The sequence below is a fragment of the Canis lupus genome, chromosome 8 (genome assembly GCF_003254725.2).
Source record: "Canis lupus dingo isolate Sandy chromosome 8, ASM325472v2, whole genome shotgun sequence".
In the NCBI taxonomy this organism is placed as follows: domain Eukaryota; kingdom Metazoa; phylum Chordata; class Mammalia; order Carnivora; family Canidae; genus Canis; species Canis lupus.
In genome coordinates, this window is record NC_064250.1 from 60,033,083 (window position 1) to 60,052,256 (window position 19,174).

The window sequence follows — 19,174 nt, forward strand, 5'->3', positions numbered from 1 at the left end:
TGAAAAATCTAAACTGGTAGCATCCACTTTCAGATGTTAAATAAAGGAGTAGAAAGTAATTTTGAGAATGTTTCTCACAAGGATTCTGAACTCATTTGTTGAATCACTTTTTGGTTTCTTTAAAATAGTATGCTAAATCAAATGAACTTTTACCAAATAGGTTATTTAAATTCTTACCTCTAATATCCCAATCAACATGGGTTATGTAACTGGTAGCGCCTTTGCATATTCCTACTCGTTTACTACTCATCACATTGTATATATCTATAAAACTGTCATGGGATGCTACCGCAAGGTATTTCCCAGAACCTAGAAGAGAAACATATTTGCTTGAGATTTTCTATCTTTAAAAATATTTTTTACACTCAACAACTAGAGTTAATTTTCTTAATATTTTTTTGGAGGAACTCTTATCTTAGGTGTTTTGTAAATTATAGCAAAATGTGTATCAAGTGACAAACTGTAACTATATATTTTCAAGTATATTATGATTAACAAAATGTTTTCTTTGGTGTAGTGAGACAGCTCAATGGAAAGCAAGGACCAAAAACTATATACCATATAATTTAATACAGCATGTGTTTAAAAAGAAAGAAAGAAAAGAAAAAAAAAAAGCCCTCTAAATTTAGAAGAAATGGAGGTAAACTAACAAATTTTGCCTTAACATTAGTACTTCCCACATTATAGTGTATTTTGTCAGAGTGAATACATGGAAATTGATGAAGCAAAATTAATGCAAAATTTCAAAAGTATTAAGAATATAATGAAGATAGTCATCCAATATATGTTAGAAATGAAGAAACCGAAACCCAGAGAAGTGCCTTGGCTCAAATCACACAGAAAATTTAGTGACAGAATTGGCACTAAGCTGGATATTTTGCCACTGATCTAATACGGGAATTTTACCTCCTACCTTATTGTCTTTTCTAGTAAAAAATTAAAATTCCAAGATAGAATAATGGTTAATAAAAATTACATATTGATATATTTGCTTACTACCTCACCCAAGTTAATAATCAAATATGATTTCAACGCTGTCTTACCTGGTGAAAATCGAATATCTGAAATAATATCTTTTCTGTGGTGAAAAGACACAAGGTCCTCTAGAGTATCTGCATTTGCCATTAAGAAACTTCCATCATTCAGACCTACAGCTAAAGCTTTACCGTCAGGAGAAAAACAGCAACATCTCCCACCTAAAAGAGACAGACAGCATATATCAGGTGATTTTCTTTTTTTTTAATTATGTGCTTAAGGAACTTCTAATTTCAAAGAGAATTTCTGTATCCATTATGGCCCCAAATCAGTATTCAAAAGGAGTCAAGGGATGCAGGCAACAGAGTTTTCTACTGAAATCAGTGGTATGGAAACCATTCCCCTCTTCCAAATGTAACAAAAGTACTAATATTTACCTTAAAAAATTAAGTTGATGAAAGATAATGAGAGATTTTAACTAGTGTAAAAAGCCAATGACATATGCGGAAATTTTTGTGTGTGTGTGTGTGTGTGTGTGTGTGTTTGAGATTACTACCTCTGTAGTTTCTATCCAACAAATCAGATTTTTTTTTTTTTTACAAATCAGAAATTTAAGAAATAAGGCCATCCTTACAAAAGTCCTTTCAAATTTGAAAAAATATGACAATAGATAATTACTAAAGCTAGGAAGATCTATCCATGCATGGAAGATCTAATCATGCTTGAAGAAATAATGATGCTAATATTATTAATTTTGAAGAAAAAAGAATTAATATGTATTGGGAAATAAACAAAAATGGGCTTGCCCTGATAGCAAGGGATATATGGCAGACATATTCAAAAGTCCTAAGACTTTTGGTGTCATACATAACATTTGGAGAGGGAGAGATGGGGTACAGCTGTTACAGAATGAAAAGTTACAGAATGAACTAAGAACAAGTTATTTATTTATCATTTCATTATCAAGAACATATTGATAATGAAGAAATCTAGGATGATTTTTGAGATTTAAGAGATGATGGCAACCTGCAGCTGGAGTCAAAGTGATGACAAAGGTGAGGATTTGGATATTTTGAAGATAGAGTTGCCAGGACTCTTAGTGGGAGGAGAGCAGAAGAAAAAGATAAAAATCAAGAATATTTTTTTCAAATGGTGATATTATTCCCAAGATGGAAAAAACTGAGGAAGTACAAATGTTTGGCTTTATACCCATACAGTTAAGGATACTTATGAGAAATTAAGTGAAGACATTGAGAAGCCAGTTTGATATAATTATACTTCTCTGAAGTTCAAAGGAGAGGACTAGACTAGAGATATAAATATGGGAAACAGTGGCATACAGTTAGTAGTCACAGTCATGAACTTGGATAAGAGCTTGTTATTAATTTATTGCCTCTCAGCTCCAAATCCACCCTTTTCTTTCCTGCTATGTGATATTAGAGCTAGGCCCTGTAGATATTTTTCCTTTTCCAGCTAATTTGATTTTGTGAAGGGTCCTTGCAAAGCCAAAGAAGGAAGAGATTTTTCTTTCCTCTGGTGTGCTGGAACCAGTAGATGAGATTAATGACAGGGCAAGGGTAGGTATGGGGGATGGGATTGGGAATAGAAGATTTTCTCTGCCACCACAGCAAAAGATTTCTTTGACCAGCCCTTTGGCAAATTTCTTTTTCAATGGCACCCATATCCTCTCCAAAGAGATCTGAATCTGCCTGGGAGAGGAGAGGAAGAGTCCTTCCTTAATCACCATCCACTAATCCTGCAGGTGGCAGTTGCTTTCTGCAGTTGCTACTCCTATACTCCTTAGAATCCTCCTTACCTCTTTTAGTAGCTAACCATCTTTTATTAGTTAACAACACTTATTCATATTAAATTTCCCCTATTCCATTTACTAAGGTGGTTTCTGTCTGTAAATTATAGCAAAATGGTTACAGAACTGGTACTGAAGTAGTCATAGGAGACAGATCATTGAAGATGGAACTTTTTGGAATTGGTTTAGTCATGCCTTTGGATATATACACAGTGCTGAGCCCTTAACAATGGGAAATGGGATGCACTGGCATAACAATCAAGTAATCTCCTGTGGTTAACTATAGAGTGTCTAAGGAAGTAAAATGCCCTGGGAGTCCAAGAGGCTGCTGTCTTTGACACAAAATAACGATGACCACAAGAATGATACTGTGCAAAAGATTCCACTGAGTGCCTGGAACATTTAAAAGAAAGAAGGAGCAAGCTCAGGTCTGTCTGTCTATTTATTTTTTAAAGATTTTATTTACTCATTCATGAGAGAGAGAAAGAGAGAGAGAGAGAGACAGGCAGAGGGAGAAGCAGGCTCCATATAGGGAGCCTGATGTGGGACTCGACCCGCGGGTCTCCAGGATCACGCCCTGGGCCGAAGGCAGGCACTAAACCGCTGAGCCACCCAGGATCCCCAAGCTTAGGTCTTTAAACTCTCAGTATGAGTCATGGTCTGAATAGAGAACACAAGCTGATGTTGCTAAAAATTAAAAGACAAAATTTAATTGTGTAGGTTGCAAATTTACAATGTCAGTTGAATTCCCAGTCTCACCAAGTTTCTTATGTGATGGGGCACTGATTGGAAAGGAAGGAATTTCGAACTGTGGAATGGGAGCATCCGGTTAGATTCAGACAAAACTGAAAATCCTTTTTTTTTTCCATTGAGGCATTTTATTTGCACATATGAATTACATCCCTAGAAAAAGAATCCCAGGATTTTTCCCTCCTGTGTGTTTTCGTCTTGTTTCTTTGTGGTCCATGATGCCAGCTAAGGTTGTCAGTACAATGAAATCAAACTGGTGGGATGGGAGCAGGTTATTCTGCCATTTTTCTAGATCTTTCAGTTGTACATCAAATCTGGGGCTGATCACTCCACACTTGTTTAACCTGCCTGTGAGGTTCACAACAATTTTCCCAGCTCTGTGATCATCGATGATTTCAAATTCGCCAATGTAACCATGCTTCATTATCACAGTGAGAAATCGGACGATGACTTTGGAGCATGGCCTGATAAGAACCTAGCGCTTGCCTCTTTTTTCAGCATTGTTGATGCTCTTGAGAGCATCTGTCAGGACGTTCATGCGCACCATGTGGCTCGGCCGCCATCCAGGAGGATGTGGCCCCAACCACTAAGGCCATGGGGCCGCAGACCAAGTCGGGCTATGGCCTCTCAGAGCGGTCAGGCAGCTCCGGTTCCCGCCAGTACTGCGGCCAGTGCTCCACAGGCCGGACTCTCCCAAAAGTGCGGAGCGTGCAGCGGACCGACATGACTGACTCTCCCCTACTTGGCTTAAGTGCCACCGCCCCCCCCGCCCCCCGCAAGGGCAACATCCTCTGCCCAAGAGGGCTCTGGCACCGAAATCGAGGCTCAGACTGCAGGATGGCGCTGATAGCCGACCGAAAATCTTTTTTTGAATCTAAAGATTTTATCCATTTATTCATGAGAGACACATATAGAGAGGCAGAGACACAGACAGAGATAGAAGCGGGCTCCATGCAGGAAGCCTAATGTGGGACTTGATCCCAGATTCCAAATCACACCCAGGGCCAAAGGCTGATGCTCAACTGCTGAGCCACCCAGGCATCCCCAAAAACTGAAAGTCTTGAACTTCTGTGTTTACTGAGTCTCAGAGCTGGGGCCAAGTTTGCTCTCCTGTGTCTGGGAAGACTGACCTTCTGGGGTAAATGCTTTGCAGGGGATGTTTAACATTCTGAAGAACCATCACAACTACTTCTCTGCTGTCACTAGACTCCTAGCTTGGATCAAATCTCAGCATGCTCTAGGTCGGAGGTTGGCAAACTTTTTTTTAAGGACCAGAGAGTAAATATTTTCAGTGTTGCAGGCCATATGGTCTCTGTCACTACTATTCAACTCTGCTACTGTAGCACAAAAGCAGATATAAATAGTACATAAATGAATGGACATGGCTGTGTTCCAATAAAATATTACTTACAAAATCAGGAGGTGGTCTGGATTTGCTAACATTTGATATAGAGGAAGGAATACAAAAGCTTAGGGAGGTAAGAATGTTGCAGCAGATTTTTCATATGCAACCTATATGTCTGCCCACCAAGAACAACCCCCTCAAAAGTCTAGAAAATAGTCCCTTTACAAAACCATTGAGAAATAACATTAAGGGCAACATCTACATCTTTGAAAAGCTCTATGATATCCTCCTGTGTAGATCAGGAATGGGAGACGTCTCCATTAATATGGGCTTCCTGATTCAATAGGGATCATCTAGGAAAAGCAGAAGCCAAGTAGCAGCACTTAAAAGAGCAGATTTGGGCAGCCCGGGTAGCTCAGCAGTTTAGCGCCACCTTCAGCGCCACCTGGGTGTGATCCTGGAGACCTGGGATGGAGTCCCACATTGGGCTACCTGCATGGAGCCTGCTTCTCCCTCTGCCTGTGTCTCTGCCTCTGTCTCTCTCTCACGAATAAATAAATAAAATCTTAAAAAAAAAATAAAAATAAAAGAGCAGTTCTTTTACCAAAAAAGGGCAGCAGGAAGGTACTAATAATCAGAATGTTCTGGCCTGTGGAGATTTCTGATGGTGACTAATCAATCATGGTATCTGAAGGAATGAAACAGATGAGTAGACTACTAGATTAATGTTTGTTCTATGTAACAGAAAAAACTCCAGACCTGGTGGCTAAGAAACGGACTTCAGATACCATGATGGAAAGTCACAGATTCTCAGCTTGTTTTCAGACCTGGGCCAATCATATACTTAGAGCCCCTGATTAAAGGGAAGGCTAAGTCTCATTGAAAAGGACCCTGTAGCAATGCCACAGCATATTAAGTACATCTTCTTCCAAATCAATCAGTGGCCACAAATGGCTCAACTGAAGAAAAGGAAATACTCAAACATTCAGGAATTAGTAAACAGGGCTCTGAACTGACACTAATTCTGTGAATTCCATCCAATTCCTGAATTGTAGCATTTATACCTGGCAACTTGTAGAATCCACTAGACTGGTTCCATGATCCATGGGATAAGGGTCATTACAAGGAAAAATAAGTGCAAACTCCTGGAAATTTCTCTCTCTCAAGATAATAAATCAGATGCAAAACTGCAGGCTTGAGAATTGAAAAAAATCAGTGATACTACCAAAGACTTAAAATATGCACTAGTGATGGGATGCCTGGGTGGCTCAGTGGTTGAGCACCTGCCTTTGGCTCAGGACATGATCCTGGAGTCCTGGGATCGAGTCCTGCATCGGGCTCCCTGTATGGAGCCTGCTTCTCCCTCTGCCTATGTCTCTGCCTCTATCTCTGTGTCTCTCATGAATTAAATAAATAAAATATTTAAAAAAATACACTGGTGAAAATATCTAACACGCTTAGACTTGCCAGTTTGGTCTATGTGAAATAAGATGGATTTTGTTTATTTTTATTTTTTTTAAAGATTTATTTATTCATATGAGAGAGAAATTGTGAGAGAGTGTGGTGGGGGGCAGAGGGAGAGAAGAAGACTCCCTGCAGTGTGTGGGGCAAAATTCAGGGCTCCATCTCACGACCTTGATATCATGACCTGAGCTGAAATCAAGAGTCGAATGCTTAACCAGCTGAGGCACCCAGGCTCCCCTAAGAGGGACTTTAGATACTAACCATGGATAATAAATTTAATCAGGTAGCAATACTAACTGAAGCTACTCTTCCAGATCTTTACAAGAACAAACAAACACAGCCCCTAACATTTTGCATGCAGTTACTGCCCTAGTTAATGCTTTTTTCCTCCACCCCAATTTATAAGGACCACCAGAGCAGTCTGCTTTTACCTGGCTTGTATCTGTGCACACCATCAAAGCCTTGCCTCAGGGCTATTCAACTCTCCTGTTTTTTGCCATAATATAGTCCAGAGAGATCCTGATCGTCTTGACATTCCACAAAACATCTCAATGGTCCACTACATTGATGACATTATGCAGAATGGATCTGGGGAGCAGGAAGCAACAAGTACTTTAGATGTCTTAGTGAGACATAAGTGAATCAAGAGAGTGGAAGATAATTCCCACAAAAAATTAAGGGACCTGCCACCTCAGAAGCTTCTGGGGATCCAATTCTCTGGAATACATCAAGATACTCCCTTTAAAGGTGAAAAGCAGGTTGCTGCACCTTCCATCACCTACCACAAACAAAAGGAGCAAAATGCCTTTTATGCCTTTTGGAAGTCTACACATTTGAGTTAGCTGCTTCTATTCATTTATCAAGTCACTTAAGAGGCTTCCAGGGGACCAGAAGAGAAGGCAAGCTGATCTTCCATTTAGGCCTTATAATCTAGCAAATACAATGATACTCAAAGTGTCTGTGGTAAATAAAGACACTATTTGAAGTGTCTGCATGAAGCCTCTGGAAAGCTATTCAAGGAGAATTGTACCGCAGATCTCTTAGATTTGGGAAAAAAATCCGTACCCTTCTTTATAGGTAACTATTTTCCCTTTGAGAAGGTGTTTCAGCCTTACTACTTGGCCTTGGTAGAGACTAAATGCCTAACTACGGGATATCAGGTGACTATGTGTCCTAAGCTTCCTCCCTGAATCGCAAGTTACATGACCTATCTAGCCATAGATTGGGTGTGCAGAGCAGCTATCTATGATCAAATGGAAATGGTATATAAAAGACCAGTCTTCCACAGATCTGGAAGTCAGAAGTAATTTGCATGAATAAGTGGCTCAGAATCCAACAATACTTCCTGCTACAATATCTCTTCTCTCTCCCAGTCTATACCTGTGGCCTCACAGGTATTCTTTAATGATCAGTTGACTGAGGAAGAAAAAACTTGAGCCAGATTTACAGATGTTTCTATATAGTATATGTTGGTACCCATCTGAAGTCACTATAGCCCCACTCAGGGGTAACCCTGAAGGATAGCAGTAAAAGTAAAATTTCACAATGGGCAGCACCTTCAAGCAGTACATTTGGTTTGCCACTTTTGTGGTGAGAAATGACCAGATGGACAGATTTATCCTGACTCATTAGCAAGTGTTAACTAGTTGGATGATCAGTTGGGGACTGGATTCTTTCAGGATTAGAAAGAATGGAATTTTCCTTGATAGAAAATGAAACTTTCAAAAAGGGCAAGGTATGTGAAGATTTTTGTGTCCTACAGAATGCCCAAATCGTCTATTCCAGAGGAGACCAGTATTGTGCTCTATGGATCTCAGAGAAGCCTCTTTTCCTAGCCAATTAGTACTCACTCAGTGAGCCCATGGTGACAAAGACAGAGTTTATGCTAGACTTGGAAAACATAGATTCTCTTTTTCAAGGTTATCTTGCTACCGCTGAGTGTCTAATATGCTAACAGTAGAGATCAAGTGAACCTCTGATACAGTACCATTCCTAGGGGGATCAACCAGCCAACTGGTAGCATATTGATTATACTGAGCCTCTTCCATTATGGAGGAGGCAAAGATTCATCTTCACTAAAACAGACATGAATTCTGGATTTGCCTTCTATGACCATTATGATCCTGCTAGCACTGCCATCCATGAACACATGGGATGCCTTATCCACCATCACCGAATTTAATGCTTCTGATCAAGGAACTTATAATCAAAAATATGTAGCATTAGACTTATACCCATGGAATTAATTTTATCACAACTCCCACTACTCAAGAGAAAGTTACTAAAAGAACAATTAATTAACAGTGGAATGGCTTATTGAAAACTAATTTATGGCACCATCTGAGAAACAATGCCCTCAAAGATAAGGGTTTTGTCTTACAGCATGCAACACATGCTTTGAATCACAGACCATTGTCTACTTCATAGCCGGATAACACAGGTCTGGAAATCAAGAAGTAGAAGTGAGAAGGACTCTTCTCACCATTCAATCTAATAACCAACTTGCACAATTTTGTTTTACATCCTGGCAACTCTGAGCTCTGCTGATTTAGTCTTATCTCCCAAGAGCAGAGAGAATTCTTTTACTAGGGGACATATGCCTCTCTGAAATGGAAGGCGAGAGTGCCACTTGGCCATGTTGGGCTCCTTGTGCCAGTGAAACAGCAGGCAAAGAGAAGGGCTGTTACTCTTCTGGCTAGAGTGATTGTTCCTAATTACAGAGGCGACACTGAGTTATTGCTACACACTGAGGGCAAAGGGGACTATATCTGAAACCCAGAGGGATTCATTGGGATGCTTCTTAGTTTTCCATGACCAATGGTAAAACTTAATGGAACAACCACCAGGAAAAAAATCAGGTAGAGATACTGAGATTTCACATCATTTAGCAATGAAGGTCTGGGTTACCTCATGAGCTAAATAACTCTAATTATCTGAGGTTCTGGCTAAGACAAAGAAAATATGAAATGGATACTAGAAGAGGGAAGTCAGAGATATCAACCATAGCCCATAACCAGTTACAGAAATAGGGACTATACATAAATGCTTGTTATGCATATATATAAACTGTTTACTTCTTTTTTTTTAAATTTTTATTTATTTATGATAGTCACGCACACACAGAGAGAGAGAGAGAGAGAGAGGCAGAGACATAGGCAGAGGGAGAAGCAGGGTCCATGCACCGGGAGCCCAACGTGGGATTCGATCCCGGGTCTCCAGGATCGCGCCCTGGGCCAAAGGCAGGCGCTAAACCACTGCGCCACCCAGGGATCCCAAAACTGTTTACTTCTTATCTCTTGTTTTTAAATATTTTATACAAGTTCATTGGTGGTTAACTTTACAATTTAGTCTTAAGGTAAGAGAATATTCAGTAAGACCAAAAGTGAATTTGTTAGTAATGAATATAGTCAGCAATGGATACACTGACTGTTGGAGCTGTGTGTCTTCCTATTTTGGGGAGAGGTTGAGAATTTCTTCACCCGTACCAACTGCAGCTGCATCTCTTTGGTTAGAAACTTTTCGGGTAGAACACAAACATAATGTCAGTTCTGTGGTTATACCAAAGTTCAACTGTTCATAAAAAGATACATATAGATGCTAATTAGACTAAAGAGTAGTCTGTGCCAGTTATTACTTTATTGTCTTTTAGTTCCAAATCTACCATTTCTGGGGCCTTGTAGAAGATTTTTGTCTTGCCAGCAAACTGATACAAAGCTTTGCCAATAGAGGATGTTGGGAAGATACTACCAGTTCAAAGCAGGAGAAAGGGACTCTTCTAGTGTTGGATTTTACCTAGCCAGCCAGAGCACTGTTATGTGGGGAATCTGCAGCATTCTCTAACTGGGGCAGTACCCAGAGTCCCCTACCAAGGTCCCCTACCATCACATGATCCCAGGGTCCTGGGATTAAGCTCCGCATGGGGCTCCCTGCAGGGAGCCTGCTTCTCCCTCTGCCTATGTCTCTGCCTCTCTCTGTGTATCTCTCATGAATAAAGTCCTAAAAGAATAAAAAAAAATAAGGCTATGACTGCTCTGTAGGCACAGGAGACTTATGTTGCACCAGGGCCTCCTGGATAAAATTGGATCTTTGAAGGGTTATACAGTCATCGTATTCATACAGTCCTGGTTTTCAAGTTCCAGGTTACTTTTAAGTTCCAAAATACCAGCACTGAAGATATAAGACATTATTTCCAAATTTTAAAATAATCTGATAACTGGAAAATTAACATCTTTTTTTTTTTAAGATTTTATTTATTTATTCATGAGAAACACAGACATAGGCAGAGGGAGAGGCAGGCTTCCCACAGGAAGCCTGATGCGGGACTTGATCCTGGGACTGTGGGATCACAACCTGAGCCAAAGGCATATGCTCAACCACTGAGCCACTCAGGTGCCCCGGGATCATTAACATCTTAGGGCATCTAGAGTTCTATTATTTTCCTACTTCTTTCAAGCTTTAATGGAGAGGACAATCAACTAAGCAAAGTTTCAACTGTGCAAATAATTCTTACTCTAGGTTCAAAGACTTTGTCTACAAGTGGAATGTGATCACTGGATTGGTTTCTTAGATCTGCCATTATAAGTTACTACAAACTAGGTGGCTTAAAACAACAGAAATCTCTTTTCTCACAGTTCTGGAAGCCAGAGTTTGAAATCAAGGTATTGGCAGAACTATGCTCCCTCTGAAAGTTCTAGGAAGGAATTCTTTCTTGCCTCTCCCTGGCTTCTGGAGTTTCCCACCAATCCTTGATGCTCCTTGGCTTGTAGATGCATCACCTCAATTTCTGCCTGTTATTACATCATATTCTTCCTTTGTGTCTGTGTTTGTGTCTTCATAAAGCCTTCTTATAAGAACACATGTCATTCAATATAGAGTCCATCCTAATCCAGTATGACCACATCTTAGCTTGATTACATTTGCAAAGACCCTATTTCCAAATAAGGTCACATTCAAAGGTATGGGGGGTTAGGACTTACACATATCCTTTTAGGGACACAATTCAATCCACATTAGACATGATAGTAATGGATTAGAATTTCCTTCTATACATCACAAATCTAAGAACAATGAAACTAGAAATCCTTTCTTTTAAATAAACATTATAGCTTGCTATCAATAAAAGAATAATAGTCCTTACCAAAAAAGAAAAAGTTATTCAAAAAGATGTCTTCAAAGCTATCAAACAAGAGATAGTTGTATATGATGACTTCGAGGAAATACAGAAATAGATTATATTTGTATCTTTTCACCTTACTCAGACTAGTATATAGTATAGTTAGGGTCTTTTGAACATCTGGGAATACTTATACAAAACGAATTACTTTTGCAACTCAATGATAATAATGGACTTTCGTTTTGACTGCTTTTTTTTATTTTTATTTTTTAGGATTTTATTTATTTCTTTGGACAGGGAGAGCATGAGCATGAGGAGGGGCAGAGGGAGAGGAACAAGCAGACTCCTTAGCAGACTCCTTGCTGGGAGCCTGACATGGGGCTTGATCCCAGGACCCTGATCCCAGGACTCTGAGATCATAACCCCAGCTGAAGGCAGACACTAACTGATTGAGCCACCCAGGCGCCCTGTTAAGACTGTTTTAAAAAGAAAGATTATGGGGCACCTCGGAGGCTCAGTCTGTTAAGCGTCTGCCTTTTGGCTCAAGTCATGATCCTGCAGTCCCAGGATCTGCCATGTTGGGGCTCCCTGCTCTGCTTCTGTCTCCCCATCCCACCTCCCCACTTCTGTTTCCTACTCTCTCACTCTCTAAGTAGATACATAAAATCTTTAAAAAAATAAAAGAAAGATTAAGTATTACATTTTCAAGTTTCCATGCTGAAAGTTTCTCTATTTTAAGAAATATTTATTTTAAGCAATTTATTAATTAAAATAAGGTAAGACAGCCATATTTTTATAATTTCATCTTTTTACTTGAATATTTACAAGCTTTGTACTTAGTTTCAATGATTTTTACTTTTTAACACTTCTTTTGACTTATGAACACCTTAAGAAAGAAAATACAGGGGTGCCTGAGTGGCTCAGTTTGTTAAAAGTCTGCCGTCAGCTCAGGTCATGATCTCAGGGTCCTAGGATCAAGCCCTACATCAGGCTCCTTGCTCAGTGGCGAGCCTGCTTCTCCCTCTCCCCCTTCCTGCAGCTCCTTTTGCTTGTTCTGTCAAATAAGTAAATAAAATCTTTCTTTTTTTAAAAAAGAAAAAAAAAAAGGTATTTAACTGCATACAATTTCTTTTTTTCCCCAAAAAAACCCTCCACATATCTGTATTGCCCCCCCCCACCTTTTTAAAGATTTTATTTATTCACTTGACAGAGAGAGAGAGAGAGAGAGAACAATCAAGGAGAGCAGTAGAGGGAGAGGGAGAAGCAGACTATCCACTGAGCAGGGAGCCTGATTGGGGCTGGATCCCAGGACCCTAAGATCACAATCCGAGCCGAAGGCAGACGTTTAACCCAACTGAACTACCCAGGCACTCCTTTATTGTCCTTTTATTGAGTATTACAATCATATCTTGAAGGAAGAGTAGACTTTTTAAAGAGCAGACTTTTAAAAATATGCCTGGCAATAAAGAAAAACTCAAGAAATAGACTTGTGTATCTTGCCTGGGTTCTAGATAAAGGGAAAAATCATACTTGGGGATTCACAAATTCAGGGTGACTTATACAAATCTTAGATTTCAAGTTACACTAATTATAGGATCTATGCAATCCTAGCTAAAGAAATCCTTAGTAGTTCTGGATGGTAGCAACTTAGGCACTCAGGCACAAAATCACTCTGGAAGAACACCTTTGATCCAGACCTCAGAAAATCCCTATAGGTAAAGAAAGCCCATTTAAACATAAGCCTACAATCCAAATTTTCAAGTACAAAAGAAAATGGAACACCATGAGAGAGTCAGCAGGAAAATAACCCCAAAGCAGCAGAAAGAAAAACACAGCATAGTCAGATCCCAAAGGATGTCAAATAACTAGATTTTATTTATTCATGAGAGACACAGGCAGAGGGAGAAGCAGGCTCCATGCAGGGAGCCTGATGTGGGACTCAATCCCGGGTCTCCAGGATCACGCCCTGGGCTGAAGGTGGCGCTAAACCGCTGAGCCACCCAGGCTGCCCCTAGATTATATATTCCTTATCTGATAGGTAAGGATTAAAGACATAAGAGAGGAAAGCTAAAACACAAACCAGGAATAATATGTTATAAAAAATTCTAAGGCAATTCGAAAACAAAATTTCTACAAATGAGAATTATCAAAATCAAATACCTAATATGTAGGTGACACAGCAGATGTGAAGGAGAAAGAGCTGCTAATTACTCAGCCATCAAAAAGAATGAAATCTTCCCATTTGCAACAGTATGGATGGAGCTAGAAAGTATTACACTAAGTGAAATAAGTCAGAGAAAGAAAAATACCATATGATTTAACTCACATGTGGAATTTAAGAAATAAAACAAATGAGCAAAAGGAGATAAAGAGAGGCAAGCCAAGAAACACTCTTAACTACAGAGAACAAACAGATGGTTGTCACCACGGTAGGGGGGTGGGTGGGATGGGTTAAATGGGTGATGGCAATTAAGAGTGTACTTGTGTTGAGCACTGAGTGTTCTATGTAAGTATTGAATCACTAAATTGTACACCAGAAACTAATGTTATACTATATATTAGCTAACTGGAGTTTAAATAAAACTTTTTAAAAAGAAAGAGAATTAAGATCTAGAATAAAGATCTTTTTTTTTAATTAATTAATTTATTTATGATAGTCACACAGAGAGAGAGAGAGAGAGAGAGGCAGAGACACAGGCAGAGGGAGAAGCAGGCTCCATGCACCGGGAGCCCGACGTGGGATTCGATCCCGGGTCTCCAGGATCGCGCCCTGGGCCAAAGGCAGGCGCCAAACCGCTGCGCCACCCAGGGATCCCTTAAATCTTCCAGAATGCTTCACAAAGAGGTAGAAAATGTGAAATAAGCCAAGACATGGAATAATGGCACAGAATCAAACCATAAAAAGCCCTTTCAACATTCAAGTTTGCAGGGGTGCCTGGATGGTTAAGTTGGTTAAGTGTCTGACTCTTGATTGCAGTTCAGGTCATGATCTCAGAGTCGTGCTGGGCAAGGAAGGAGCCTGCTTAAGATTCTCTCTCTCGCTCTTTCCCTCCTCCTCTCCCCACTTGCATGTGCTCTCCCTATCTAAATAAATAATTTAGATTTGCAAAATCAGCTAGAAACAGTTAACAAAATGGCAATAAACACGTGCCTACCAATAATTATTTTAAATGTAAATGGATTAAATGCCCCAATCAAAAGACAGTGTAGCTGAATGGATAAAAATAGAAGACCCATCTATATGCTGCCCACAAGAAATACATTGTACAAATAAGGTCACACACAAAATAAAAGTGCAGGTATGAAAAAAGATATTCTAGGCAAATGGAAACCAAAAGAAAGCTGGGTAGCCTTACTTTTATCAGATGAAACAGACTTTAAAATAAAGACTGTAGAGGCACCTGGGTGGGTCAGTTGGTTAAGCAATTCAGGTCATGTTCCTGGGGTCTTGGGATTGAGTCCCAAGTCAGGCTCCCTGCTCTGTGGGACTCTGCTTCTCCCTCTTCCTCTGCTGCTCCCTCTGCTTATGCTCTCTCACTTGTGCTCTCTCTCAAATAAATAAAATCTTAAAAAAAAAAAGACTGTAATAAGAGACAAAGAAGATCAATACATAATGATAAAGGGGTCAATCCAACTAGAGAATGTAACATTTGTTAATATGTATTCAACAGAAGAGCACTTACATACATAAAGCAAATATTAACAGATCTAAAGGGAGAAGTAGCAATACAATAATTATAGGGGTCTTTAATACCCCATTCATATCAATAGATAGATCATCTAAACAGAAAATTAATAAGGAAACACTGGCCTTAAATGGCATGTTACACCAGATGGGCTTAACGGATATTTACAGAAGATCCCATCCAGAAACAAGAGAATACACATTCTTCTCAAGTGCACATGGAACATTCTCCAAGACAAATCATATGTTACGCCACAAAACGACTATTGATAAATCTAAGAGGACTAAAATCATATCAAGCATCTAATCCAACCACAACAGTATGACACTAGAAATTAATTACATGAAGAAAACTGGAAAACTCACAAATACATGAAGATTAAACAACATGTTACTGAACAACCAATAGGTCAAAGAATTTAAAAGAGAAATAAAAAAAATACTCTGAAACAAACAAAAATGGAAATATACCAAAATTTATGAAATAGAGCATAACAGTTCTAAGAGGTAAGTTTATAGTGATAAATGCCTACCTCAGAAACAAAAACAAATCTCACATAAATAACCTAACTTTATACCTCAAGGAACTAGAAAAAAAAGAACTGAAGGCCAAAGGTAGTAGAAGAAAGGAAACAAAGATTTGAACAGAAATAAATGGAGACTAGAAAAACAATAGAAAAATCAGGGACACTAAGAGCTGGTTTTTGAAAAGACAAAATTGACAAACCTTTAGCTAGACTCACTAAGAAAAAAGAGGGGACTCAAATAAAATCAGAAATGAAAGAGGAGATGTTACAACTGATACCACAGAAATATAAAGGATCATAAGAGACCACTCTGAATAATTATTTGCCAACAAACTACTTAGAAGAAATGGATAAATTCCTAAAAACATACAGTCTGCCAAGACTGAATTATGATGAAACAGAAAATGTGAACAGACTGGTTACTAGCAAGGAGATTAAGTTAGTAATAAAAATCTCCCAATTAATAAAAGTTCAGGACCAGATGGCTTCACTGGTGAATTTACCAAGTACCCAAAGAATAATTAATACCAATTCTTCTCAAAATCTTCTGAAAAATAGAAGAGGGAGGAACTCTTCCAAACATATTTCACCAGGGCAACATTACCTTAATACCAAAATCAGACAAAGAGGCCACAAAAAAAAAAAAAAAAAAAAAAAAAAAAAAAAAGAAAAGAAAAAAAAGAAAAAAAGAAAGAAAGAAAATTACAGGTCAATGTCTCTGATGAACATAGAGGCAAAAATCATCAACAAAGTATAAGTAAACTGAATTCAGAAATACATTAAAAGGATCATACAGCATGATCAAGTGGGATTTATTCCAGGGATGCAAGAATGATTCGACATGTACAAATCAGTCAATGTGATATAGTATCATTAACAAAATGAAGGATGGGGATGCCTGGGTGGCTCAGTCAGTTAAGCATCCAACTCCTGATTTCAGCTCAGGTCATGGTCTCAGGGTAGTGAGATCAAGCCCCACATCAGGCTCCATACTGAGCGTGGAGCCTGCTTAAGATTCTCTCCCCCTATCTGCCTCTCTTTCTCATAAATAAATAAATAAATAAATAAATAAATAAATAAATAAATAAATAAATATCATGATCATCTCATTAGATGCACAAAAAACATTTAACAAACTTAAACATCTGTTCTTAATAAAAACTCTTAACAAAGTGGATATAGAAAGAGGCTACCTCAATATAACAAAGGCCACATATGACAAGCCCACCACTAACATCATACTCAATGGTGAAAGGCTGAAACATTTTCCTCTAAGATCAGGAACAAGGATGTCTACTCTTGCCACTTTTATTCAACATAGTTTTATAAGTCCTAGCCAGAGCAACTGGTGGAGGTGGGGAAGGGGGGAAAAGAAAAAGAAAAGGCATTCAAATTGGAAAGGAAGTAAAACTGTCACTATTTGCAGATGACACATCACATATTGAAAACCCTATGACTCCATAAAAAACTGTCAGAATAAAATTCAGTAAAGTTGCAGGCTACAAAATCAATATACAAAAATCTGTTGCATTACTCTGTATTAATAACAAACTATGAGAAAGAAATTAAGAAAACTCTCCCATTTACAATTGTATTAAAAAAAAAATCTAGGAATAAATTTAACCAGGGAGGTGAAAGACCTATATATTGAAACCTATGAAGACACTAATGAAAGAAATTAAAGACAACAAAATAAATGAAAAGATATTCTGTGCTTACAGATTGGAAGAATTAGTCCTGTTAAAATGTCCCTATCACCCAAGGCAAAATACAGATTCAGTGCAATCCTTATCAAAATTCCAATGGTACTGAGTTGACTGGCTGGCCCAATCAGTAGATCCTGGGACTCTTAATCTCAGAGCAGTGAGTTCAAGCTGGGCATAGAGACTACTTAAAGAATTCCAATGGCATTTTTCACAGAAATAGAACACTGCTAAAATTTGTATATGGAACCACAAAAGACACAGAGTAGCCAAAGCAACCTTTGAAAAAGAACAAAGCTAGAGGCATCACAATCCCTGATTTCAAGCTATACTATAAAGTTACAGTAATTAAAACAGTATGGTATTGGCATAGAAACAGACATATATACCAATGGAAATGATTACAGAGTCCAGAAATAAACCCATGCATATATGGTCAAGTAATTTAAGAAAAAGCAACCAAGAATATACAATGGAGAAAGGATGGTCTCTTCAATAAGTGGTAATGAGAAAAATTGGACAGGCACATGCAAAAGAATGAAACTGAACTACTATATTACACCATTCAAAAAAATTAACTCAAAAGATTAAACACTTAAATAGAAGACTCCTAGAAGAAAACATAAGCAATAATATGCTTCTTGATACAGGTCTTGCTGATTTTTAAAATACCTAACACCAAAATCAAATATGACAAAAGCAAAAATAAACAAGTGGGACTACAGCAAGCTAAAAAGCTTCTGCACAGCAAAGGAAACCAATGAAAAGGCAACTTACTGACTGGGAGAAAATAGCTGCAGATCATATATCTGATTAGAGGCTACTATTCAAAATACATTAAGGACCTCCTACAACTCAGTAATGAAATAACAAACAATCCAGTTAAAAAATGGGCAGAAGATCTGAATAGATTTTGTCCAAAGAAGACTTACAGATTGTCAACAGGTACACAAAAAGATGCTTAATATCATTAATCATCTAGGAAATGCAAATCAAACCACAATAAGATATATCTCATACCTATTAGAATGGTTATTATCAAAAAGACAAAAAATAACAAGTGTTGGTGAGGATGTGGAGAAAACAGAACCCTCATGCATTGCCATGGGAATATAAATTGGTGCAGCCACTAGAAAAAACAGTATGGATGTTCCCCCCCAAATTAAAAACAGAACTGCCATATAATCCAGCAAGTCCACTCCTGGGTATTTATCTGAAGAAAATGAAAACAATAATTTGAAAAGGTATATGCATTTCCATGTTCATTGCTACATTATTTTCAATAGCAAGGAGATGTAATATCTAAGTCCACTGATGGATGAATGGATAAAGAAATTACGGCATGCAATGGAATATTATTCAGTCATAAAAACAAATGAAATTTTGCCATTTCTGACAACATGGATGGATCTCAAGGGTATCACCTGAGTGAAATAAGTCAGAGGCAGATAAACACTATATGATCTCTTTTATATGTAGAATCTAAAACAAAACAAAAAAACCTAAGTTCATAGATACAGAGAATAGATTGGTGGTTATTAGAGCTGGGGGAGGGCTGGAGAGAAAAAAATTGGGGTTTGGTTATAATTAAAAGCTAAAGCCAGGGGGTACAAGTTTCTAACAGTAACTTCTAATATATCATTACACAGAAGTATGAAAGGTTATCAATATTAAAAAAATATTTTCTAGACATTAACATTATATACATTAATTCATGTTACATATTTATACTTCTGGTTAATCTATAACTGGATGCCATAAAATTAAATTATTTGGCAAAATTCTCATAGGACAGTCTACATTAA

The 19,174-nt window shown here is 38.3% G+C and overlaps 2 protein-coding genes and 1 pseudogene across 14 annotated transcripts in view; 1 reads left to right on the forward strand and 2 right to left on the reverse strand.

The window, feature by feature from the left end:
* The window catches only part of EML5 (EMAP like 5), a 183,566-nt gene that overhangs the window by 50,709 nt on the left and 113,683 nt on the right, over window positions 1-19,174 (reverse strand). For 12 of the 13 annotated variants that reach the window (XR_007412490.1, XR_007412491.1, XR_007412492.1 and 9 more), the window contains 2 exons: window positions 1,044-1,196; window positions 178-309 (listed from right to left, as the gene is read on the reverse strand). Coding sequence is in view for 10 of the 13 variants with exons in the window: in XM_049113388.1 (XP_048969345.1) it covers window positions 178-309; window positions 1,044-1,196 (285 nt within the window). In the remaining 3 variants the exon portion in view is untranslated. Of the gene's footprint in view, window positions 1-177; window positions 310-1,043; window positions 1,197-6,776; window positions 6,930-19,174 lie in introns of those variants that run through there. The other variant, XM_049113394.1, reaches the window with a different exon arrangement.
* On the reverse strand, window positions 3,644-4,094 carry LOC112657566 (40S ribosomal protein S15a-like; annotated as a pseudogene).
* The window catches only part of TTC8 (tetratricopeptide repeat domain 8), a 204,525-nt gene continuing 197,279 nt past the window's right edge, over window positions 11,929-19,174 (forward strand). Inside the window, exon 1 of the mRNA XM_049113397.1 lies at window positions 11,929-11,932. The gene's annotated coding sequence lies outside the window, so the exon portion shown is untranslated. The remainder of the gene's footprint in view (window positions 11,933-19,174) is intronic.